At 37.4% G+C, this 15,822-nt stretch overlaps 2 protein-coding genes across 2 annotated transcripts in view; one reads left to right on the top strand and one right to left on the bottom strand.

Annotated features, from left to right (window-relative positions):
• Positions 1-646, bottom strand: part of tbck (TBC1 domain containing kinase) — a 20,513-nt gene extending 19,867 nt beyond the window's left edge. Inside the window, 2 exon segments of the mRNA XM_008316665.3 lie at positions 1-57; positions 418-646. Of these exon segments, the coding sequence (XP_008314887.1) occupies positions 1-50 (50 nt within the window). The 5' untranslated portion in view covers positions 51-57; positions 418-646.
• Positions 647-786: 140 nt separating this feature from the next.
• aimp1a (aminoacyl tRNA synthetase complex interacting multifunctional protein 1a) lies at positions 787-12,018 on the top strand. Its single transcript, XM_008316664.3, has 7 exons — positions 787-919; positions 5,307-5,437; positions 5,953-6,066; positions 7,583-7,795; positions 9,070-9,278; positions 9,876-10,044; positions 11,743-12,018. Coding segments are annotated over exons 1-7 (1,005 nt in total). The 5' UTR covers positions 787-917; the 3' UTR covers positions 11,910-12,018.
• Positions 12,019-15,822: the final 3,804 nt, after the last annotated feature.

Here is a 15,822-nt window from a genome sequence, read left to right as displayed (position 1 = left end):
GAGGCAAAGAATGTGAAGGCTCCTAACTGAGCGTCTTTGAGCGGTTTCATCCTGTCACTGACTTAAAGGACAAAATATGTTAAGAGGAAAATAGTTATCACACCTGATTAATACTTTAACCAACCCTCTGATGTGAGTTTTACACAAAACGTAACATTCTATGCGGTATTCCATTCAGAGTTAATTACACCATTCAACTTTACTTTAAAAGCAAATAATTGCAAATGCTTTATAGAGAACTCCCTACGAATGTTACCGGCATCTGAGAAAAGTTTAGGCTTTAGTGTGAGCTGTCAATCAACGTCGCCAATGTAATAACATGTTTACAATATGCAGAAGAGGAACTATTCCGAGGTTGGGTCCTTTTAAATATAGGTATCTACTTTCATTCAACCCATACTTGCAGGATCTACCTACCTATATTTAATGGCAATGCAGTGCGATCATGTCGACAAACCAGTGTTATAATCAATAATACTGTTTTTTGTTTTTATTTAGTCCTTTTCTGGGCTCTCGATGCGATGTCAACAGCTGAATGAACGTGACTCGTGACGTCATATTTGCGCGACAGAAAAATTGGTTTGTCAGAGCAATTGTAACTGAAAAAGTGCACATAAAAATGCAAACTACATTCTATATGAGTTAAGGCTTGTTTTATGTTTAAGGAGATATTGTTCCATTATTACTTGACCGGACATTCTTTTCACTCGTTTAACTACATACAGGCAAATGCCACAGCCTCCATATACGTTGTTTGGATCTATAAAACATATATGACGCAAATTAAATGAGACAGATCCATCCCTGTGCTTTACAGATTCACGCAAAAGGGGTCCTGATTCGTTTCCTGTGTCTTTTGCATTAAAATACACGGGCAAGCAGCTGTCAACCCCTGTTGAAACGTGTCGGTTCTTTCCATGTGAGTTTATACATGTTTCTGTGCTGAAAGTTATTCTATTTATATATGTGTTTCATTTGATATCCACACGAATATCATGCTTTCATCGCTATATTGGCTGTATTTCAATTTTAAAAATAACTAACATTAAAGCTAGTGGCTAAATAGTGGTAGCTGGACGGGACCTTTGTGGTTTCACTGATGCAACGTGAAGTAATGTCTTATTGTATGATCTAATAGTGCAGCACGGATTTTTTCTCTTATTGTATTTTTACTGTTGCAACCTAATTTCAATTTTACTTGTACTTATTTTTTTGCATGTGCGCTAAAACTTAGGTTGCTGACCTAACAAGTCTCAAGCAAACGTTTTCACTTTCGTTCAAGTGTTCCCTTATTCAAAAGTTAAATCATCCTGTTTCACCAAAAAGTAATGCCAAATATGTTTTATACCTATAAACGTAAATTATAATATAAACGTAATTGTTTTTAAACCATCGTAAGTCACATCAACTGCATTCCATTTAATAATGTTACTTTATTGGGATGATTTTTTGTGATTTTATCTTTTTAATGAGATGAGATGAGTATGATATGTATATAATCATTTATTTATTAGATTAATCACGTACATTACAGCCTCGAACATGTGTTTTCAATTATGTAACATAATAGGGCTAATGTTCTATAGGAGTTATTTTATTTTTGTATTATTATTTTATTGTGTTCAAGCCTGCAATTAAGTGCATGTTAACTTTTATGGACATAAAATGTAAATTTAAACTTTTTGTTTTTTCTATTCTTTTTTTAAGAGCTGCTACAGGCTTTTCATTAAAGTAACCTATTAAGGAAATGTTAGTCAAAGGTCAAAGTCCATATTTCTTACTGTTGGTATTATCAGCTTCTATCCGGGTTTTGACCACAACAAATTTCTTTTCAAATATGTTGTGATTGAGTCACAATTATAATAATTCACAAATAATTGTTGTTAGTTTTTTGCCACAATTTTGCGTCCCCCTCTATGGATTTTTGCCCTTCCAAATTAATTTTATACAACTCTCAAACAGTATTAAAATTAAGTTTTTAACTACGTGATGATTTTTATTGATAATTATTATAATGTTATTTGTTTCTTTTTTTATTTGGCTTTGGTCTGTAAATAGTGGACCACATCCTAACTTAAATCATTTCAGATTTGGTTTAAATAAATAAAAAAACAAAAGTGAAACTTTTAATATTTCACGTTTATGAAAGGCCAAAATGTACATTTTCTTTATATTTTGAGAAAAAGTGCAGGTCTTTAAGATGCCTTCAGGTGGTGCTGGCATACTGCACTTTTTTTTCTCAAAGTGGCGTGGTTGACAGATAAACACATGGTATTTTTATACTGTGGTATAAAAATACCATGATGAAAATGGGGCACTAGAGAAGGAAACACGTGTCTCCTGGTCAGTCTGCTGAGAAACCACCAATATAACAGAGAAAGTTGGATTTCAGCAGATTTGGGAGATTTAAATCAAAACAGGTGTGACTGTGTTAACTATTATCTGGAAGAGCTTAAATTACAGAGATGAGGTCTAGTAATTATACAATAAACCCATCTACTTATTAGTGTAGATAAAGTGTATATGATGTATTGTGTAATTAGCCGATGTTCTGCTACTTGTTACATTCAAAGGGAAGCACAGCTTGTTGTTATATTTTTCTTTGTCATTCTCTGTGTCACATTTAGGGTATTTTTATTTGTGCTTTTAAGATATACAGGGCACACATTTAACCCCCCTCCCCCAAAAAACAATAACAAATAGGAAGATAAAAGAATGAAAATGTAAAATGAAACCTTATGACTGAGATCACAGACTGTACTCTTTTACAAATGCTGAGATGTCAAACTGGAGAGATGAAAATGAGCTAAAAATAAGGTGGTTTCACACTTCATTCCTTCTGTTGCTTCTCACATGTGTTTCTGAGACGAGACAAATCAGGCAGAGGCCTTTCCTGGCGAAAGATCATGTAGTGTGCGACCTTTCATCACTGCTCATCGTGAGTGTGAAATTGGACTGACAATCCTGGTCATATGGGACACACATTGGTCCTCGTATTCATTCAGGGTCCCGCGCGGTACATTAGGCAGTGGCGGACTTTTTTAAGGATGGGACAGCGAACAATAATAGTTACTCCCTGTTACTGTATTCTAAATAATAATAAACCTCCAGGTGTCGGGTGTCCATCGGTTAAACAGTAAAGAACATCTGAGGTCATCGCAGACCAATGATTAACACTTTATTAGCTTTAGGTGCTAAAGTCACCAGCTACTGTAGCTCTGCTGAAGTCGGCTTCATTTTATAATGTACGATCTGTGGCAAACATATTTGAATGAACTGCATCAGGATAACGTATTAACATTACTAACATTGACAGTCGTGACATCGTGCAGTGTCATTTTTCTATAATGGACATGGCTTATGTGCAGCTTCAGGCTGTTTCCAAAATCAAACAAACATCAACAGAGGAATGACTTGGCACTTTTTGTGTAATGAGTCCAAATGTATCTACGTGTCAATGTGAAAATATTATTATATCATCTGTATCCTCTGAAATATAAGTATCTCCTATTAACTCATTAAACAAGTGACATAAATAGACAGGACTACAAGTATGGGAGGGGAGCTGGGTTATACACCGCCGCTAAAAATATCCTAGGGGAAATGGCGGCATGTATTTTAAGAGTGGAATCATTTTACCCTTTAAATTGTATATTATTTTCATCTTCTTCGGAATGGAAACCTAAGCCGGTGACAAAAAGGTGTTTTTTTTCACTCTCTAATTTATCAACACAATTGCAATTTGAAATCGAAACCTCCTGAAGTCATTATGCAACCGGCCACTCTGTCGTCACAGAACCATGCTCAGAGGTTATTCAAATAGGGTCAGCCCTTTTATGGTTGCTGTAATTACTCCGCCACTGGTACTGTTTAAATCAACAGAGTTGAAAAAACAAGGCTTTGATCCTTGATTTTATCAACTCCAGCTCTTTTGTGTTTCTAATTTCCTCATCCCCCAACATTTTGTTTTCATCTCGGGCCAGCTGTTGTTTTCCAGCGCCTCCTAGTAATATGTGTAAGAATTTTCTTCCTTGTGTCTTGGCCTGCAGGAATCTTTTCGTTTACTCTTTCTTCCAAAAAGAAGTTTTTGCCAAGTTCCGTAGATAAAGGGACATTACTCTTAACCTTAACTGGTGCCCAGCTGTGCAGAGCAGCAACACACTGTATGGTCCCTTATGAACATCGGCTCTAAAATTTAAAGCACTATGTGGTGATCGTTTGATTGAAAAAATAAACAGAATGCGACTTCACCACTTGTCACTTGAAAGACCGACAGTATTCCATCTAAGGTTTTGCCTGGCCAATTTAAACCAGCTCTCTTCAAAGCCGTGTAAATCAAGGGATCAGAGAGAGAAAACACTTCTACACATGGTCTATGTTTACTGCCCTTTGGCAGTTTTGGTCTACAAAGTGACACTGTTGGTGTGATTTCACTGCAGAGCATTTAAGTACTAGGAACTCTGTCTCTCCCTCTCTATATATATATATATATATATATATATATATATGTATATATATATATACAGTATATATGTATGTATGTATATGTAAGTGTGTATTTTGCATTGTCAGCCTTCCACATTGGTCAGAAATTTCTCTGCACCTTCAGTCAATCACACTGAGTTGCAGAAAGTTTAAGGAAAATACAGAAGTAATAGCGTTGAGAGAAATATTATTATTAATGGCACGTCCAAGTCACTAAAACTTTCCAGTATGCTGTTCTGAGCTGCTAATGATTTTTTTTTTAGCGTTCCATTTTTCTCAAACTGCTTGCTTGCTCTTGGATGCAGGATTGAATTTTTCCGGAAAAAAAAACCCAAAAACCCTGCAGCATCCTTGAGGGGTCACCGCAGCGATCATCTCCCTCCGTCTCACCCTATCCTCTGCCTCCGCTACTGTTACATGATAGATCTCCATGTTTTTCTTCTTGCCTGCCAGCTCCGTCTACACAGCATCCTTTGTCCAATTTCTCCTGTATCTCTGCTCAACACACGTCCAGATCTTTGCCTTGAAATGCTGCCACGTCTGTTGTAACTGTTTTACTAACACCTCCTTACAATGGAATGCAGTCCCGTAGAAGAGCCAACACGTACCACCTTTATAGAAATTACAAAGTTGACTTTGTCTGTGGTCGGAGTGGAGGCTGCAGTTTGTGGTGTGACTGGGCTGAAACGCAAACTTTAAAGCATCACAGTCAGTGAGAATGGTGTTTTAAAAATCCCCTCTCGTGTTTTATTGTGTACTATGTCTTTTTGTGTTTAAACTACTGCATTCGACGAAACAGTGATAGTGGTCTTGTCTTCTAGGTTCTTGGCTCGTTCCCTGGTGAAGATGTCAGGCCACAATCCCCTGTTGAAGCTGGAGCAGCGAGCGGCCGAGGCCGACCAGATCATCGAATACCTCAAACAACAAGTCCAACTGCTGAAGGAGAAAAGCAGTAAGGAGGCACTCGGCAAATTACTGCCTATACATTGTAACTCTGTCAGCCAATAAAAGGCCGCTTGTAAAAGAGCTATATACATGCTGGCAGATTACATAGTTTTAAGTGCGAGTTCTTCAGGCAGACTGTCTAGACAGTATGAAAATGAATTAAATATGGTGTAAAAAAAAAGTGAGTGTGAGTACTCACTGCGGCTTATACTCCATCAAAATGTCTTAGAGCATTGATAAGCGGGTGGACTTTGGGGTTACTGGACATACAATGGGTGATGTTCTCTGTATGTGTTAAAAAATAATCTGACTAATATCACAAATGAAATATATAAAAATATATAAGAAAAACAACTCTGCTAAATTTTGTTTAACATGCAATTATGTGATATTAAAAGTTACTCAGTTCTTTTAGTCAGAACACAGGGATGTATTTCTTCTTCAGAACTCTTTGAAATGTCATCTGTCAGTTGGACCTTTGAGTTCCTGTGTGGAATTAAAGGTGAATTTGCCTCCTTTCAGTTGCCCAGGCCAGTGTTAAAGAAGAGAAGAAACTGATGTTGGAAAACGCAAAGCTGAAGACTGACATAGAAGAACTGAAAAAACTGCTGCTGGACAAGGAGAAGAGAAGGGGAGGTACGTGGAGTTTGACTCCAGGCCACGTTGGCCATTTTGTCTTCTTTTTTTACTGTTTGTCTTTTAGGAAAACCTTGATGTTGTTCATTTTTTTATTGAGTAAAGAGGGTGTGTGTGTGTGTGTCGTCACCCACATTTGATGTCATTTGTTGTTCATTAAAAATCCGTTTGGTTTTGCGCTATCAGTGGTCAGATCGAGAGTGTTTTTTCACTTGAGCTCATTATAACCAGATCTCTTTGGTTTGTACTGTAAACACCAGGTGAGCTGTAAGAATAGCAATTAGAGTGATGGAGACCTGACCTGGTCTGTCAGAAGATGTGGAAGAGATGCACATAAATACACTGACACTCAAGGGCAAACAGTTGGGAGACAGGGAGATCTGAGCTGTTTGAGGAGCTGGGAAGAAGAAAATAATTAGGAGAATATGAGAAATAAGTTTGAACTCATCTGGGAATAAATATTGTTCTTAGACCAGTGAAGAAATGTGGTTGAATGAGATAAGTATTTTCCACATATTGTATCTGATTGTTATGTTTATATGTCCTTTTGAAGCTCTATTGTGGTTTAAAATAGCTCTGTCAAAACACGAACCTTTTTTTTTTTTTATCTGATTGGCGTTAGCTGGAAAAACAAACTTATGGCTGGTTGTAGCCAGTCAGCAACATTAAACACATGGCAGAAAAAAACTCCACTGCGGTCACAAAAGAAAAAGAAAATACAACATCTCTTTGAGCTCTACACTACTTTAAAGCTACATCTCTGCTATCAGTTCCTTTAATTAAATATCTTGGTTTATATCCAAATCAGTTTGGTCGTAGCACTCCAGCAAAGATCTACTGATTCAAACATTGACTTTAAAACATAACCTACTGTGCCCTGTGTTTTGTGATTTTGTTTTTTGTCTGCACTGTTTATTGTCTTAAACCTAACCAGAACACTTAAAGTGCAGAATGTCGAGCATGCTACAGGTTATTGCCCATAATTCCAAGACAAAACCGGAAAAGCGCCTTATCACAGGTCCTAACGTAGAATTAAAGGCATTATGGTGATGGTGGTGTGCCTGCAGACTGATGTTTGTCAGACATGGGCACAATGTTTTGTAGAAACTCAAACATCAGGCGCCTCAAATGAAGGGTTAGATTTTGCTGGGGAGTTATTGTAGGACATGGGTGCCCTCTTTATGGCTCCATTTCCCTGTTTTCATCAGCTCGGACACTGTCATTTTCCCATCAGCAGTGTTTGCATTAGCAGAGCCGTCCTCCCACTGGGAGCGTAAATAAAGTTCCCTCTGTATCATTTCATTGTGTTCTGTTGATGCAACCAACTCGGTGAGTGAAGCTGCACAGCTGTATGTCATGACATAGTTTTGCAAGGCTTGTATTGGATGTGAACGCTGAGGTGTTTTTTTGCTCACATTAAAGTTTGAAAGGAAAAATGTGTTTTCCAGTAAAAACTGAAGGGGGGAAAAAAGTGACATTCAAATATCCATTTTTCTCCCCTTTCAATCTCCCACAGTGCTGGATGTGGCAATGCCATCAGGTGAGCCAACTGTTGAGTGCAATTCAAAGCCGATTCCTCCCAAATCCTCTGCTCCAGCACCGTCTACCTCCCCTGCTCCTGCTGCTCCTGCTGCTGCTGCTGCTGCTGCTGCTCCTGCTGCTCCTGCTGCTGCTGTCCAGAGCCCATCGTCCAAGGATGACGGTAAAAAGAAGAAAGCAGAGAAAAAAGGTACTAGCTGAATTTAAATATATACATATGTAAACCTGCAGCTAACTGTTTCAGTTGGAACTGCGTTGCTGTTTCTTCTGTCCACATGAGATTGTCATTTTTGACCCTTGACCTTTATATTCTATAGTATCACACCTGCAGCTCACCTTTAAAAAAACAGTTATTGAACAGTTACTCGTTTAATAAAAGGAGAGCTCATTTACTGCAGACACCTGAGTTCTTCCACAGCCACACTGTGCCACTTTAACATGCAGCTGAGTTACCATCTCCATTTATTTATTTACGGTCTCTGATGTTAGCAGTTCAATGCATGGAATCGTCCAGTCGAATTCTTTTTTTTTTATTATTATTTTATTGTTGTTATTATTATTGCTCTGTGTCATTAAATCATGATTAGTTCCATCTGAACTGAGTTCTCTTCACTTCTTACAATCATCACTGAGGGTCTAGAGTGTGTTAACCTCGTGAAGCCCTGGTGTTGTTACTGTCTTCATGTGAATCTTAGCCCCAGGAGGATGGTTAAATATCAAAGGCTGGGATTTAGAATTTGTGTTCTTTAAAGGGTTCTCAGAGGCCTGATTAAAGACACTGTGTGTATTTGATCAGTGTAATCTTCTGGAATGAGTGTTTGTAAAAACACAAAACAGGGAAATGGTTTCTGTCTGTGTGAGGAAGAATCCGTTACTGTATGGTCACTTTCACTCAAACGTTATCTTTGGGGTTTTCTTTAGGCTCATTGAACTCTGTTTCAGATTTCTTGGGTAAATTACAAGAGTAAATAATTGTCTGTTGCTTATGTAATGGATCACTTGAAACACATGACACACCAAGCTCCTCCACTCTACCCCCCCTCGCCCCACTCCCAGAGGCCTATTATTGGTGAGCTTTGTTTTCTTTTTTTGCGGGGAAATTAAATCCAATCACAGACAGATGCACACTATTGTCTTATTGCAGCGTTTTTTTTTTCATAATTTTCCTTGAAAGAACAGCATATGGTTGAAACATTCCCTGTGTTTTGAAACACACATTTTCTATAATACCATGCACATTTGGTGTAATACCATGAAAACTGTCACAGATGCTTTGCTTAAGCAAACCTATTTTTGACGCATTAGAGTTGCTACTGTCTGACTGGCTGGGACTGGGGCTGTTGTGAAAAACAAACAAAAAAAATCTTAAACTTTTGTAACACCTTTTTTTTTTAAATAAAGTTCATTATTCATAGTAATGAATAATGTGTAACAAAAAAACTTTTGCTACTACTTTGATGGCAGGAGGAGAAAAAGCTGAGAAAAAGCCGGCAGCTCCCAGTCAGGAGGACGCCAAGGTGGACGTGTCTCGACTGGACCTGCGTATCGGACGCATCATCACAGCAGAGAAGCATCCTGACGCTGACAGTCTTTATGTGGAGCAGGTGGACGTGGGAGAGGCTTCACCCAGAACGGTGGTCAGTGGGCTGGTCAAGCACGTACCTCTGGAGCAGGTAGAGTGGCATCTGCAACGGCATTTTTATTGTTTTGGTTTTTTTTTTTTTTTTTTGGAACTTTCCACATTTTTTTCACACTGAAAATGTACCAAATCATGTCAATACCGCTGTATGTACCAACCCTGTGAGTACCCTTACCCAATCGTATCGTATTTAACAACCATAAAATGTAGAAGTCATGGTGTTGTTTATTTTATCATAATTTCTTTTTTTAACATCAGGATCATCTTCAAAATAGTTGTGAAAATGCTTCTTTTAAAAAAGTATCTTCAAAATATTTGTGAAAATGCTTCATTTAAAAAAAGTAAAAACATGTAGGTGTTTTTGTTTTTGTCTTGGACAGTATGGTATTTGTCATAGTCTTTAAAAAAAAAAATCCTGTCCTTTTTAATTTCATGTTACAATGCAACAGAAAACACATACACCAAGGGAGGGCGTAGATTTACTGTGTACTTTCTAAATCTGTGTAATTAAAGTACTTGAAAGAAATTGAGTTTAAATTTATTATCTCTGTATTTCATTAAGCATATGAGCTGTAAATCTGAGATGACCTTTATATTTATTTATTTATTTATTTATGTTGTCTCCATGCAGATGCAGAACCGCATGGCAGTCATGCTCTGTAACCTGAAGCCAGCTAAGATGAGGGGAGTGGTGTCTCAGGCCATGGTCATGTGTGCCAGCTCCCCAGACAAGGTGGAAATCCTGGATCCTCCAGGCGGTGCAGTACCTGGAGACAGAGTGACCTTCCAGGGCTTCCCAGGTACGAACAAACACAACACGTCAGCAATAGGTTAATCACCAGCTTTAATGATGATTGGTTAAAATACACCAGTACGTTAAAAGTGAGCGTTAAAAACCAAACTGTTCAAAAAAAAATCTTTTTTGTCAGTATTATGAGGCAAATATCAATTATTAAAAGGTTTTCTGAACTTTACAGCCAAATCTGATCAAGTGTTTTCAAACTCAAGCCCAGTTTACATATTTCCATATTTCCTCTCAGCTGCTCTTCTTGTGCTCAACCTGAACAAAACAAAAACAATTTTTTTTCTTTGTGGACCAAAAGCATGGATCTGGTTCGAGTACCGACCCTGAACTTCCTGCTCTTTATTCAAAATTTACACTGCACATGACTGAAGTCAGAGGTCCAAGCAAATGCTCAGCATGTTCAACTTCCTCTTCCTCCAAAAATGAATTGCTTCCCTGTTGAGAAAACAAGTTCATTCAAATATAACATACAACATGATATACAATTAAAGACACAGACTAATAAAGCAATAATAAGGAAGCTAAGTTTGAAAAACCCGATGTGGGGTTGCCTGTAAATCACATGGGGTCATCAGAAATGACTAGTAATTAATTAAAAAAAAAAAAAAGATAAAATAATAAGAAACAAGAAACTAGATGCTGCAAGAATACACACATAAATGTGCAATTGCATGATGAGGAACGAACCAGAACACTGATTTTCATCTCCAAAATTTTGTTTTTAAAAACAACACACAATTCTCAATCTTAAACAAATTTATTTATTTTTTCTGATTGTTTTTTTCTCTCAACACCATCACTGTGTCACCAACAACTCCAAAACACTCCAAAAAGCTCGTAATAATTTAAATTATCTTCTCAAACTGAGACAGTATTACAGTGTGAAAGCGGGACTGTTAGAAGTTAATGTATTGGAAAATAAGAAATAAAATATGCCTGTCTTCTTCCTGTGCTGCTCCCACTAGATCCCCGCGATAAATTAGCTACAGTCCACTCACTGCTCACTGTATATGGTTGTAATTGCCCCATTCCCTTGTGCACAAGTCACTCATCAAAAGCCCTTTCACGCTTCTGATCAAAACTGATTGTTACCACACTCGAGTTGAAAAGTGGGCTAAATTGCAGCCCTTTGGGAAATAAAACACATTTAATAATCCTCGACACAGGCCAACCAGCATGTACCATTTCAAATTAAACGCAAATGCCAAGCAACATCAAATACGAACGCATTGTTTAATGACAGCGTCCCATAGTTCCTTTTCTTTTGTGATGCTAAAAACAGTTTGCTTTGGATGTTTTGAATTACAGCTAAGAGCAAACAGCAGTGCTGGAGTGCTCTTGCCGCAACGCGTTGGAAAGTTTCATAAGGGGGGAAATAAAATGTTTCATTTTGATGAGCATAATCTCTTCGAGGATCTCACAGTTTTTATTTAATTTGTCTTATTACATAGATTGTATCAGTTTGAGAGTACATGAAAATCCTCCACTCAAAAAAAAAAAGGCTTTTAAGGACAATACACTGTGACTCAGTGAAACTTTGTTGTAGGTTTTAATATATATATATATATTATTTTATTCAAAGTTTGTCAAGTTAATCAAACATCAAGGTTTCATGAATAAAGCAGTCGGACTGTGGAGAAGATGATCAGATCAGTTCCTTCTGAATCGTCGTCTTCTAATGTCCTAATTGCAGGTGAACCGGACAAAGAGCTGAACCCGAAAAAGAAGGTCTGGGAACAGATTCAGCCAGACTTGCTCACAGACAGTCAGTGTGTCGCAACGTACAAGGGTGCTGCCTTTGAGGTCGCTGGCAAAGGAGTCTGTAAAGCACAGACCATGAGCAACAGTGGCATCAAATAAAACAGCACAGCTGCTCGAAGTATTTACCTGGACGTCACCGCGATCGGGGTCGTAGAAACAGGATGGAGAAAAAAAAAGCTGTGAATTTCAATAAAGGGATTTGAGAGTATTTTTCACGTGTGTCCTCAGAATCTGTCTGGCCCATAACAATGACTTTTTTATAAAATATTCACCCAGAGTCTATAAAGTGTGGTTATTAAAAACTATTTTTTATGCTCCGTCTAGGGAACATTATCTTGATTGTGCTTTGAGACTGAGGTTCATTGGCGTCTGCTTCAACTTGGCATTTTAATGACGAGAAGAAGACACATACGCATACGTGACACTACAGAGGCCAAGAAAAACAGATGGGACTCTGAGGTCCTTTGCAGAAGCTGTTTACAGTAGATGGCACTCGGCCTCGGCGAGTCATTCTTCTAGCCCGCTGTCGTTACCTTCATCTCGGACCATGACGCCGGAGCCATGTGCGTTGGTTTATTGTTCCCCTGAAAGAAAGAGTTCATCCATTTTCAGAAGTATCAAACTACACTGAGGAAGCAGACAGAAGCTCAGCTCTGTGCACTTGAGCAGCTTTTGTTCCGTTATGGTCCCAATTATTTTATCCCCATTTTGGAGGAACATCTGGTCAAAACCTCTGAATTATCACCATAATAACAGTTCATTCTCACGTTCTCCTCAGAATTCTCAACTGATAGGGTTAAATCGATATTTAACGGACATTTATTCATATTCAAACAAATTCTTTGCATAATTCTCTTGACATTTTTCATTATTGTTCCATCATTTGGAAAACTCACAAATAACAACAGGTGTGAAACATTGACCTTCCTGCTGTTATTTGTCTTTCTATTCTAACAATATACAGAAAAAAATTGTGATTAGTTACGATTAATCGTGACGAACTACAATTGTGGTTATTCACGATTAATCAACAGCTACCTTGAAATTAATCTGATTAAAAATGTTAACAGTTGTTTGAACTAAATCAATATAAAATATGGCTTTTAATATATGGTTTTCTTCACCTGAGTTATTGTCCGCTGTTGTTCAATAATAGGAACAGAAAAAATATGAAGGAATGTGAAATAATTTCCAAATAATAATTTCCAAATTTCAAAACTGCAGACTATTGATTCGCTGCTGCATACGAGGATGAGTCAAAAGGTTCTTAAAACAGATGGAACCATTTTAAAATGTTCCCACTTTTAATAACCAAAACGTGTTGACACGCATCTCCAAGGGCTTTGACAAATTTTAACATTATTTCTTTGTCGACCGCAGAGCTGCGTTCCGTTTGATTTAAACGTGTTTTTTTTAAACCCTTTCAACAATGAAAATCAGAGCAAACTTGAAAAGAAACCTGTAAAATCATTGGGTTTTTACTACAGGTTTTGATCTCGCTCTGTCTGATTTTATTTAGCATTTAAGACAAACAGATGAAACAAACTCAATTTTGGTCTTTAGACGAGGCAAAGGAGCAGATTGTAACCTGGTGTGAAAGACGTATCTTGGAATTCTTTGAGAAAGGAATTGTCTGATGAAAACAACACTTGTTGGGATGGAATTGTTTAGACCAGTGGTTCTCAAACTGTGGCATGCGTACCACTGGTGGTACGTGAGTGCTCTGTAGTGGTACGTGGGGAAAATTCATATTTTCACATTTGCATTTTTAATTGTTTAATTGTTTATAAAATAAATAAATAAAAATTGGCGTGTGTATTGGCGAGACTATACGTATCACGGTACAGAGGCAACGATACAATATATTGCGATTTTCTGCCATACTTTAGGTACTTGACATTGAATATTTTTGGGGCAATTCAATTAGCAAAACTGTCGGCACAGTTAACACACAACACTGTTATATCATCAGGTTACTAACAGTGGAACAGAGCGATCTGCATTTGGAATCGCAAAATAAATGAACCAACGCCATGAGGATTTGCATGTCAGTTGTTAATAAAAAACAAAAAACATTGATACAGTGCTGAAAAATATTGATAAGATATTGCGAAACAAAATATCGCCATATATCAGTTGTATCCATATTTTCTTACAACCCTCTAAAATAACTTTGATCTTTCAACATGTTCCACTATAAAGGGTCTTCAGAGGGTCTCGCAAACCCCATCTTGTCACAAGATATTATTTATTTCCATTTGAATTCTGGTCCTGCCATATTTGAGTAAGTGTGAGTGGAGATCCTGAGTGTTCCGTGATTACTTCAAGACACGTTGGGTGTTCGTAGGGTGCTGTCAGTTTGACAAATGTTAACTTGTTTGTGTGTGTGTGTGTGTGTGTGTTTTAATATTTTCAACTTTAACCTCTTCTTTTTTCTGAAGGAAAAGAAAATGATCTAGCAGTTGTTAAATCATTTCATCCTTTCATTGTGTGCAATAAAACACAAACACACTGTGAGGACGCACAGCCACATGAATGTTAAATTTGATTTGATTGTTATTGTTCTTTTTATAGGAACATTGTGAATTTATAAGTAATTGCACTGGAATTAGTCTAGAAACAAGTTTCATCTGTCGCCTGTGGTGAGGTGAAACGGACACAAAGGAAATTGTTCCCTAACAATACATAATATTTCATCAAGGACAGTTTCAGTCAGTGCTGTTTTCATATTCTTTTTATTTTTCTTGATTTTTACCAGAGTTTGGAAGAAGTTTGGAATGTCGTAATGTTCATATTTTCAGTGGAGACAATTTAGATCATGGTTGATTTGACAAATTTTTTTGTTTGAAGTTTGAAGTGTTTCTTATTGTTACCACATTCATTTATCCATTTGCTTATTTTAAAGTAATCCTACCTAAATAATTTCCATCCCTGAACAGTTCTGTAGCAGAAAAGATCCCAGTTTGGTTTTTTGGGGTTTTGTTTATGTCAGGTAACAGATTATGATGTGGATTACAGCTAGATTATATGACAAGAATAAGTAACTTTATGTCGTGATGAAATAGAGCTGTCAAAGTCAACATTTTATGTTTAAATATTTCAGGGTATCTGTAATTTAATAAGGATTAAATCTGTTTGTTTTGGGGGGTTTTCCATTTAAAAAAGAAAACTTTTACTGCTCTTGTCCTCAGAAATAACTAATTGTTCTACGGTCCCTTAAGTCTCACCTGTTGTCGAAGCCTCAACAAATCCACACTCACTGCTGAAGTTGAAATTTAAAGCTCAAATAGTAGAACAGAACATCAATTTTAGAATTAAAGTGTGTCCAAACATTTACGTTATTTGGAGTATTTGTCATTGACCATTTCAGAGACGCTGTTTTAGAATAACATGCTCCAGCCGCTTCCTTTGTATCTGAGTTGTTTTGTTTTTCTTTTCAAAGTAGTTTTGTGGAATTTCACTTATGTCTCTGGTTTCCTTTGTGTTGCCTGATTAGTTTGGTTATATTCAAGAGAGGTCATAGCAATTACGCAGATGTGACGACAGCACGGGCTGATGTTCTGTGGGAGTAAATGTGTTATTGAATAAATATTCTTTATTGACAGAAAATGTGGGGAAATAAATAGCACATTGATCAACACGGGCTGATAGAAAACAAGTGTTTTCAAGTGTCTTGACTGAATCCATGATACGCAGAATGGATTTCCAACAGCAGGGAAGGTTACATAATGTTGTTCGTGGTGAGCGCTGTTGAAGCATGAAACCACACACAGAGAGGAACGCCGGGCATGTTCTTTTAACTACGGCCAGAATGTGTTCACAGGGTTTTAGTCTTTTCTTCTTTGCACTCTGCAGGTGTTTCCACCCCCAAACATGTGTCCGCCCATCAACAACCCTGTACATGATCTGATTTGTCGGGTGATTGTTTATCGCTGACCTGATCCAAAGTCTGATTTAAATTAAGATTCCAGGGGAGTTTGTGTCTGCAGCCACTACAACACTTGTAAATGTA

Source organism: Cynoglossus semilaevis, chromosome 9 (genome assembly GCF_000523025.1).
Source record: "Cynoglossus semilaevis isolate Cse_v1.0 chromosome 9, Cse_v1.0, whole genome shotgun sequence".
Lineage (NCBI taxonomy): Eukaryota > Metazoa > Chordata > Actinopteri > Pleuronectiformes > Cynoglossidae > Cynoglossus > Cynoglossus semilaevis.
The sequence above is the reverse complement of the archived record's forward strand: the minus strand, read 5'-3'. Positions and strand labels throughout refer to the sequence as shown.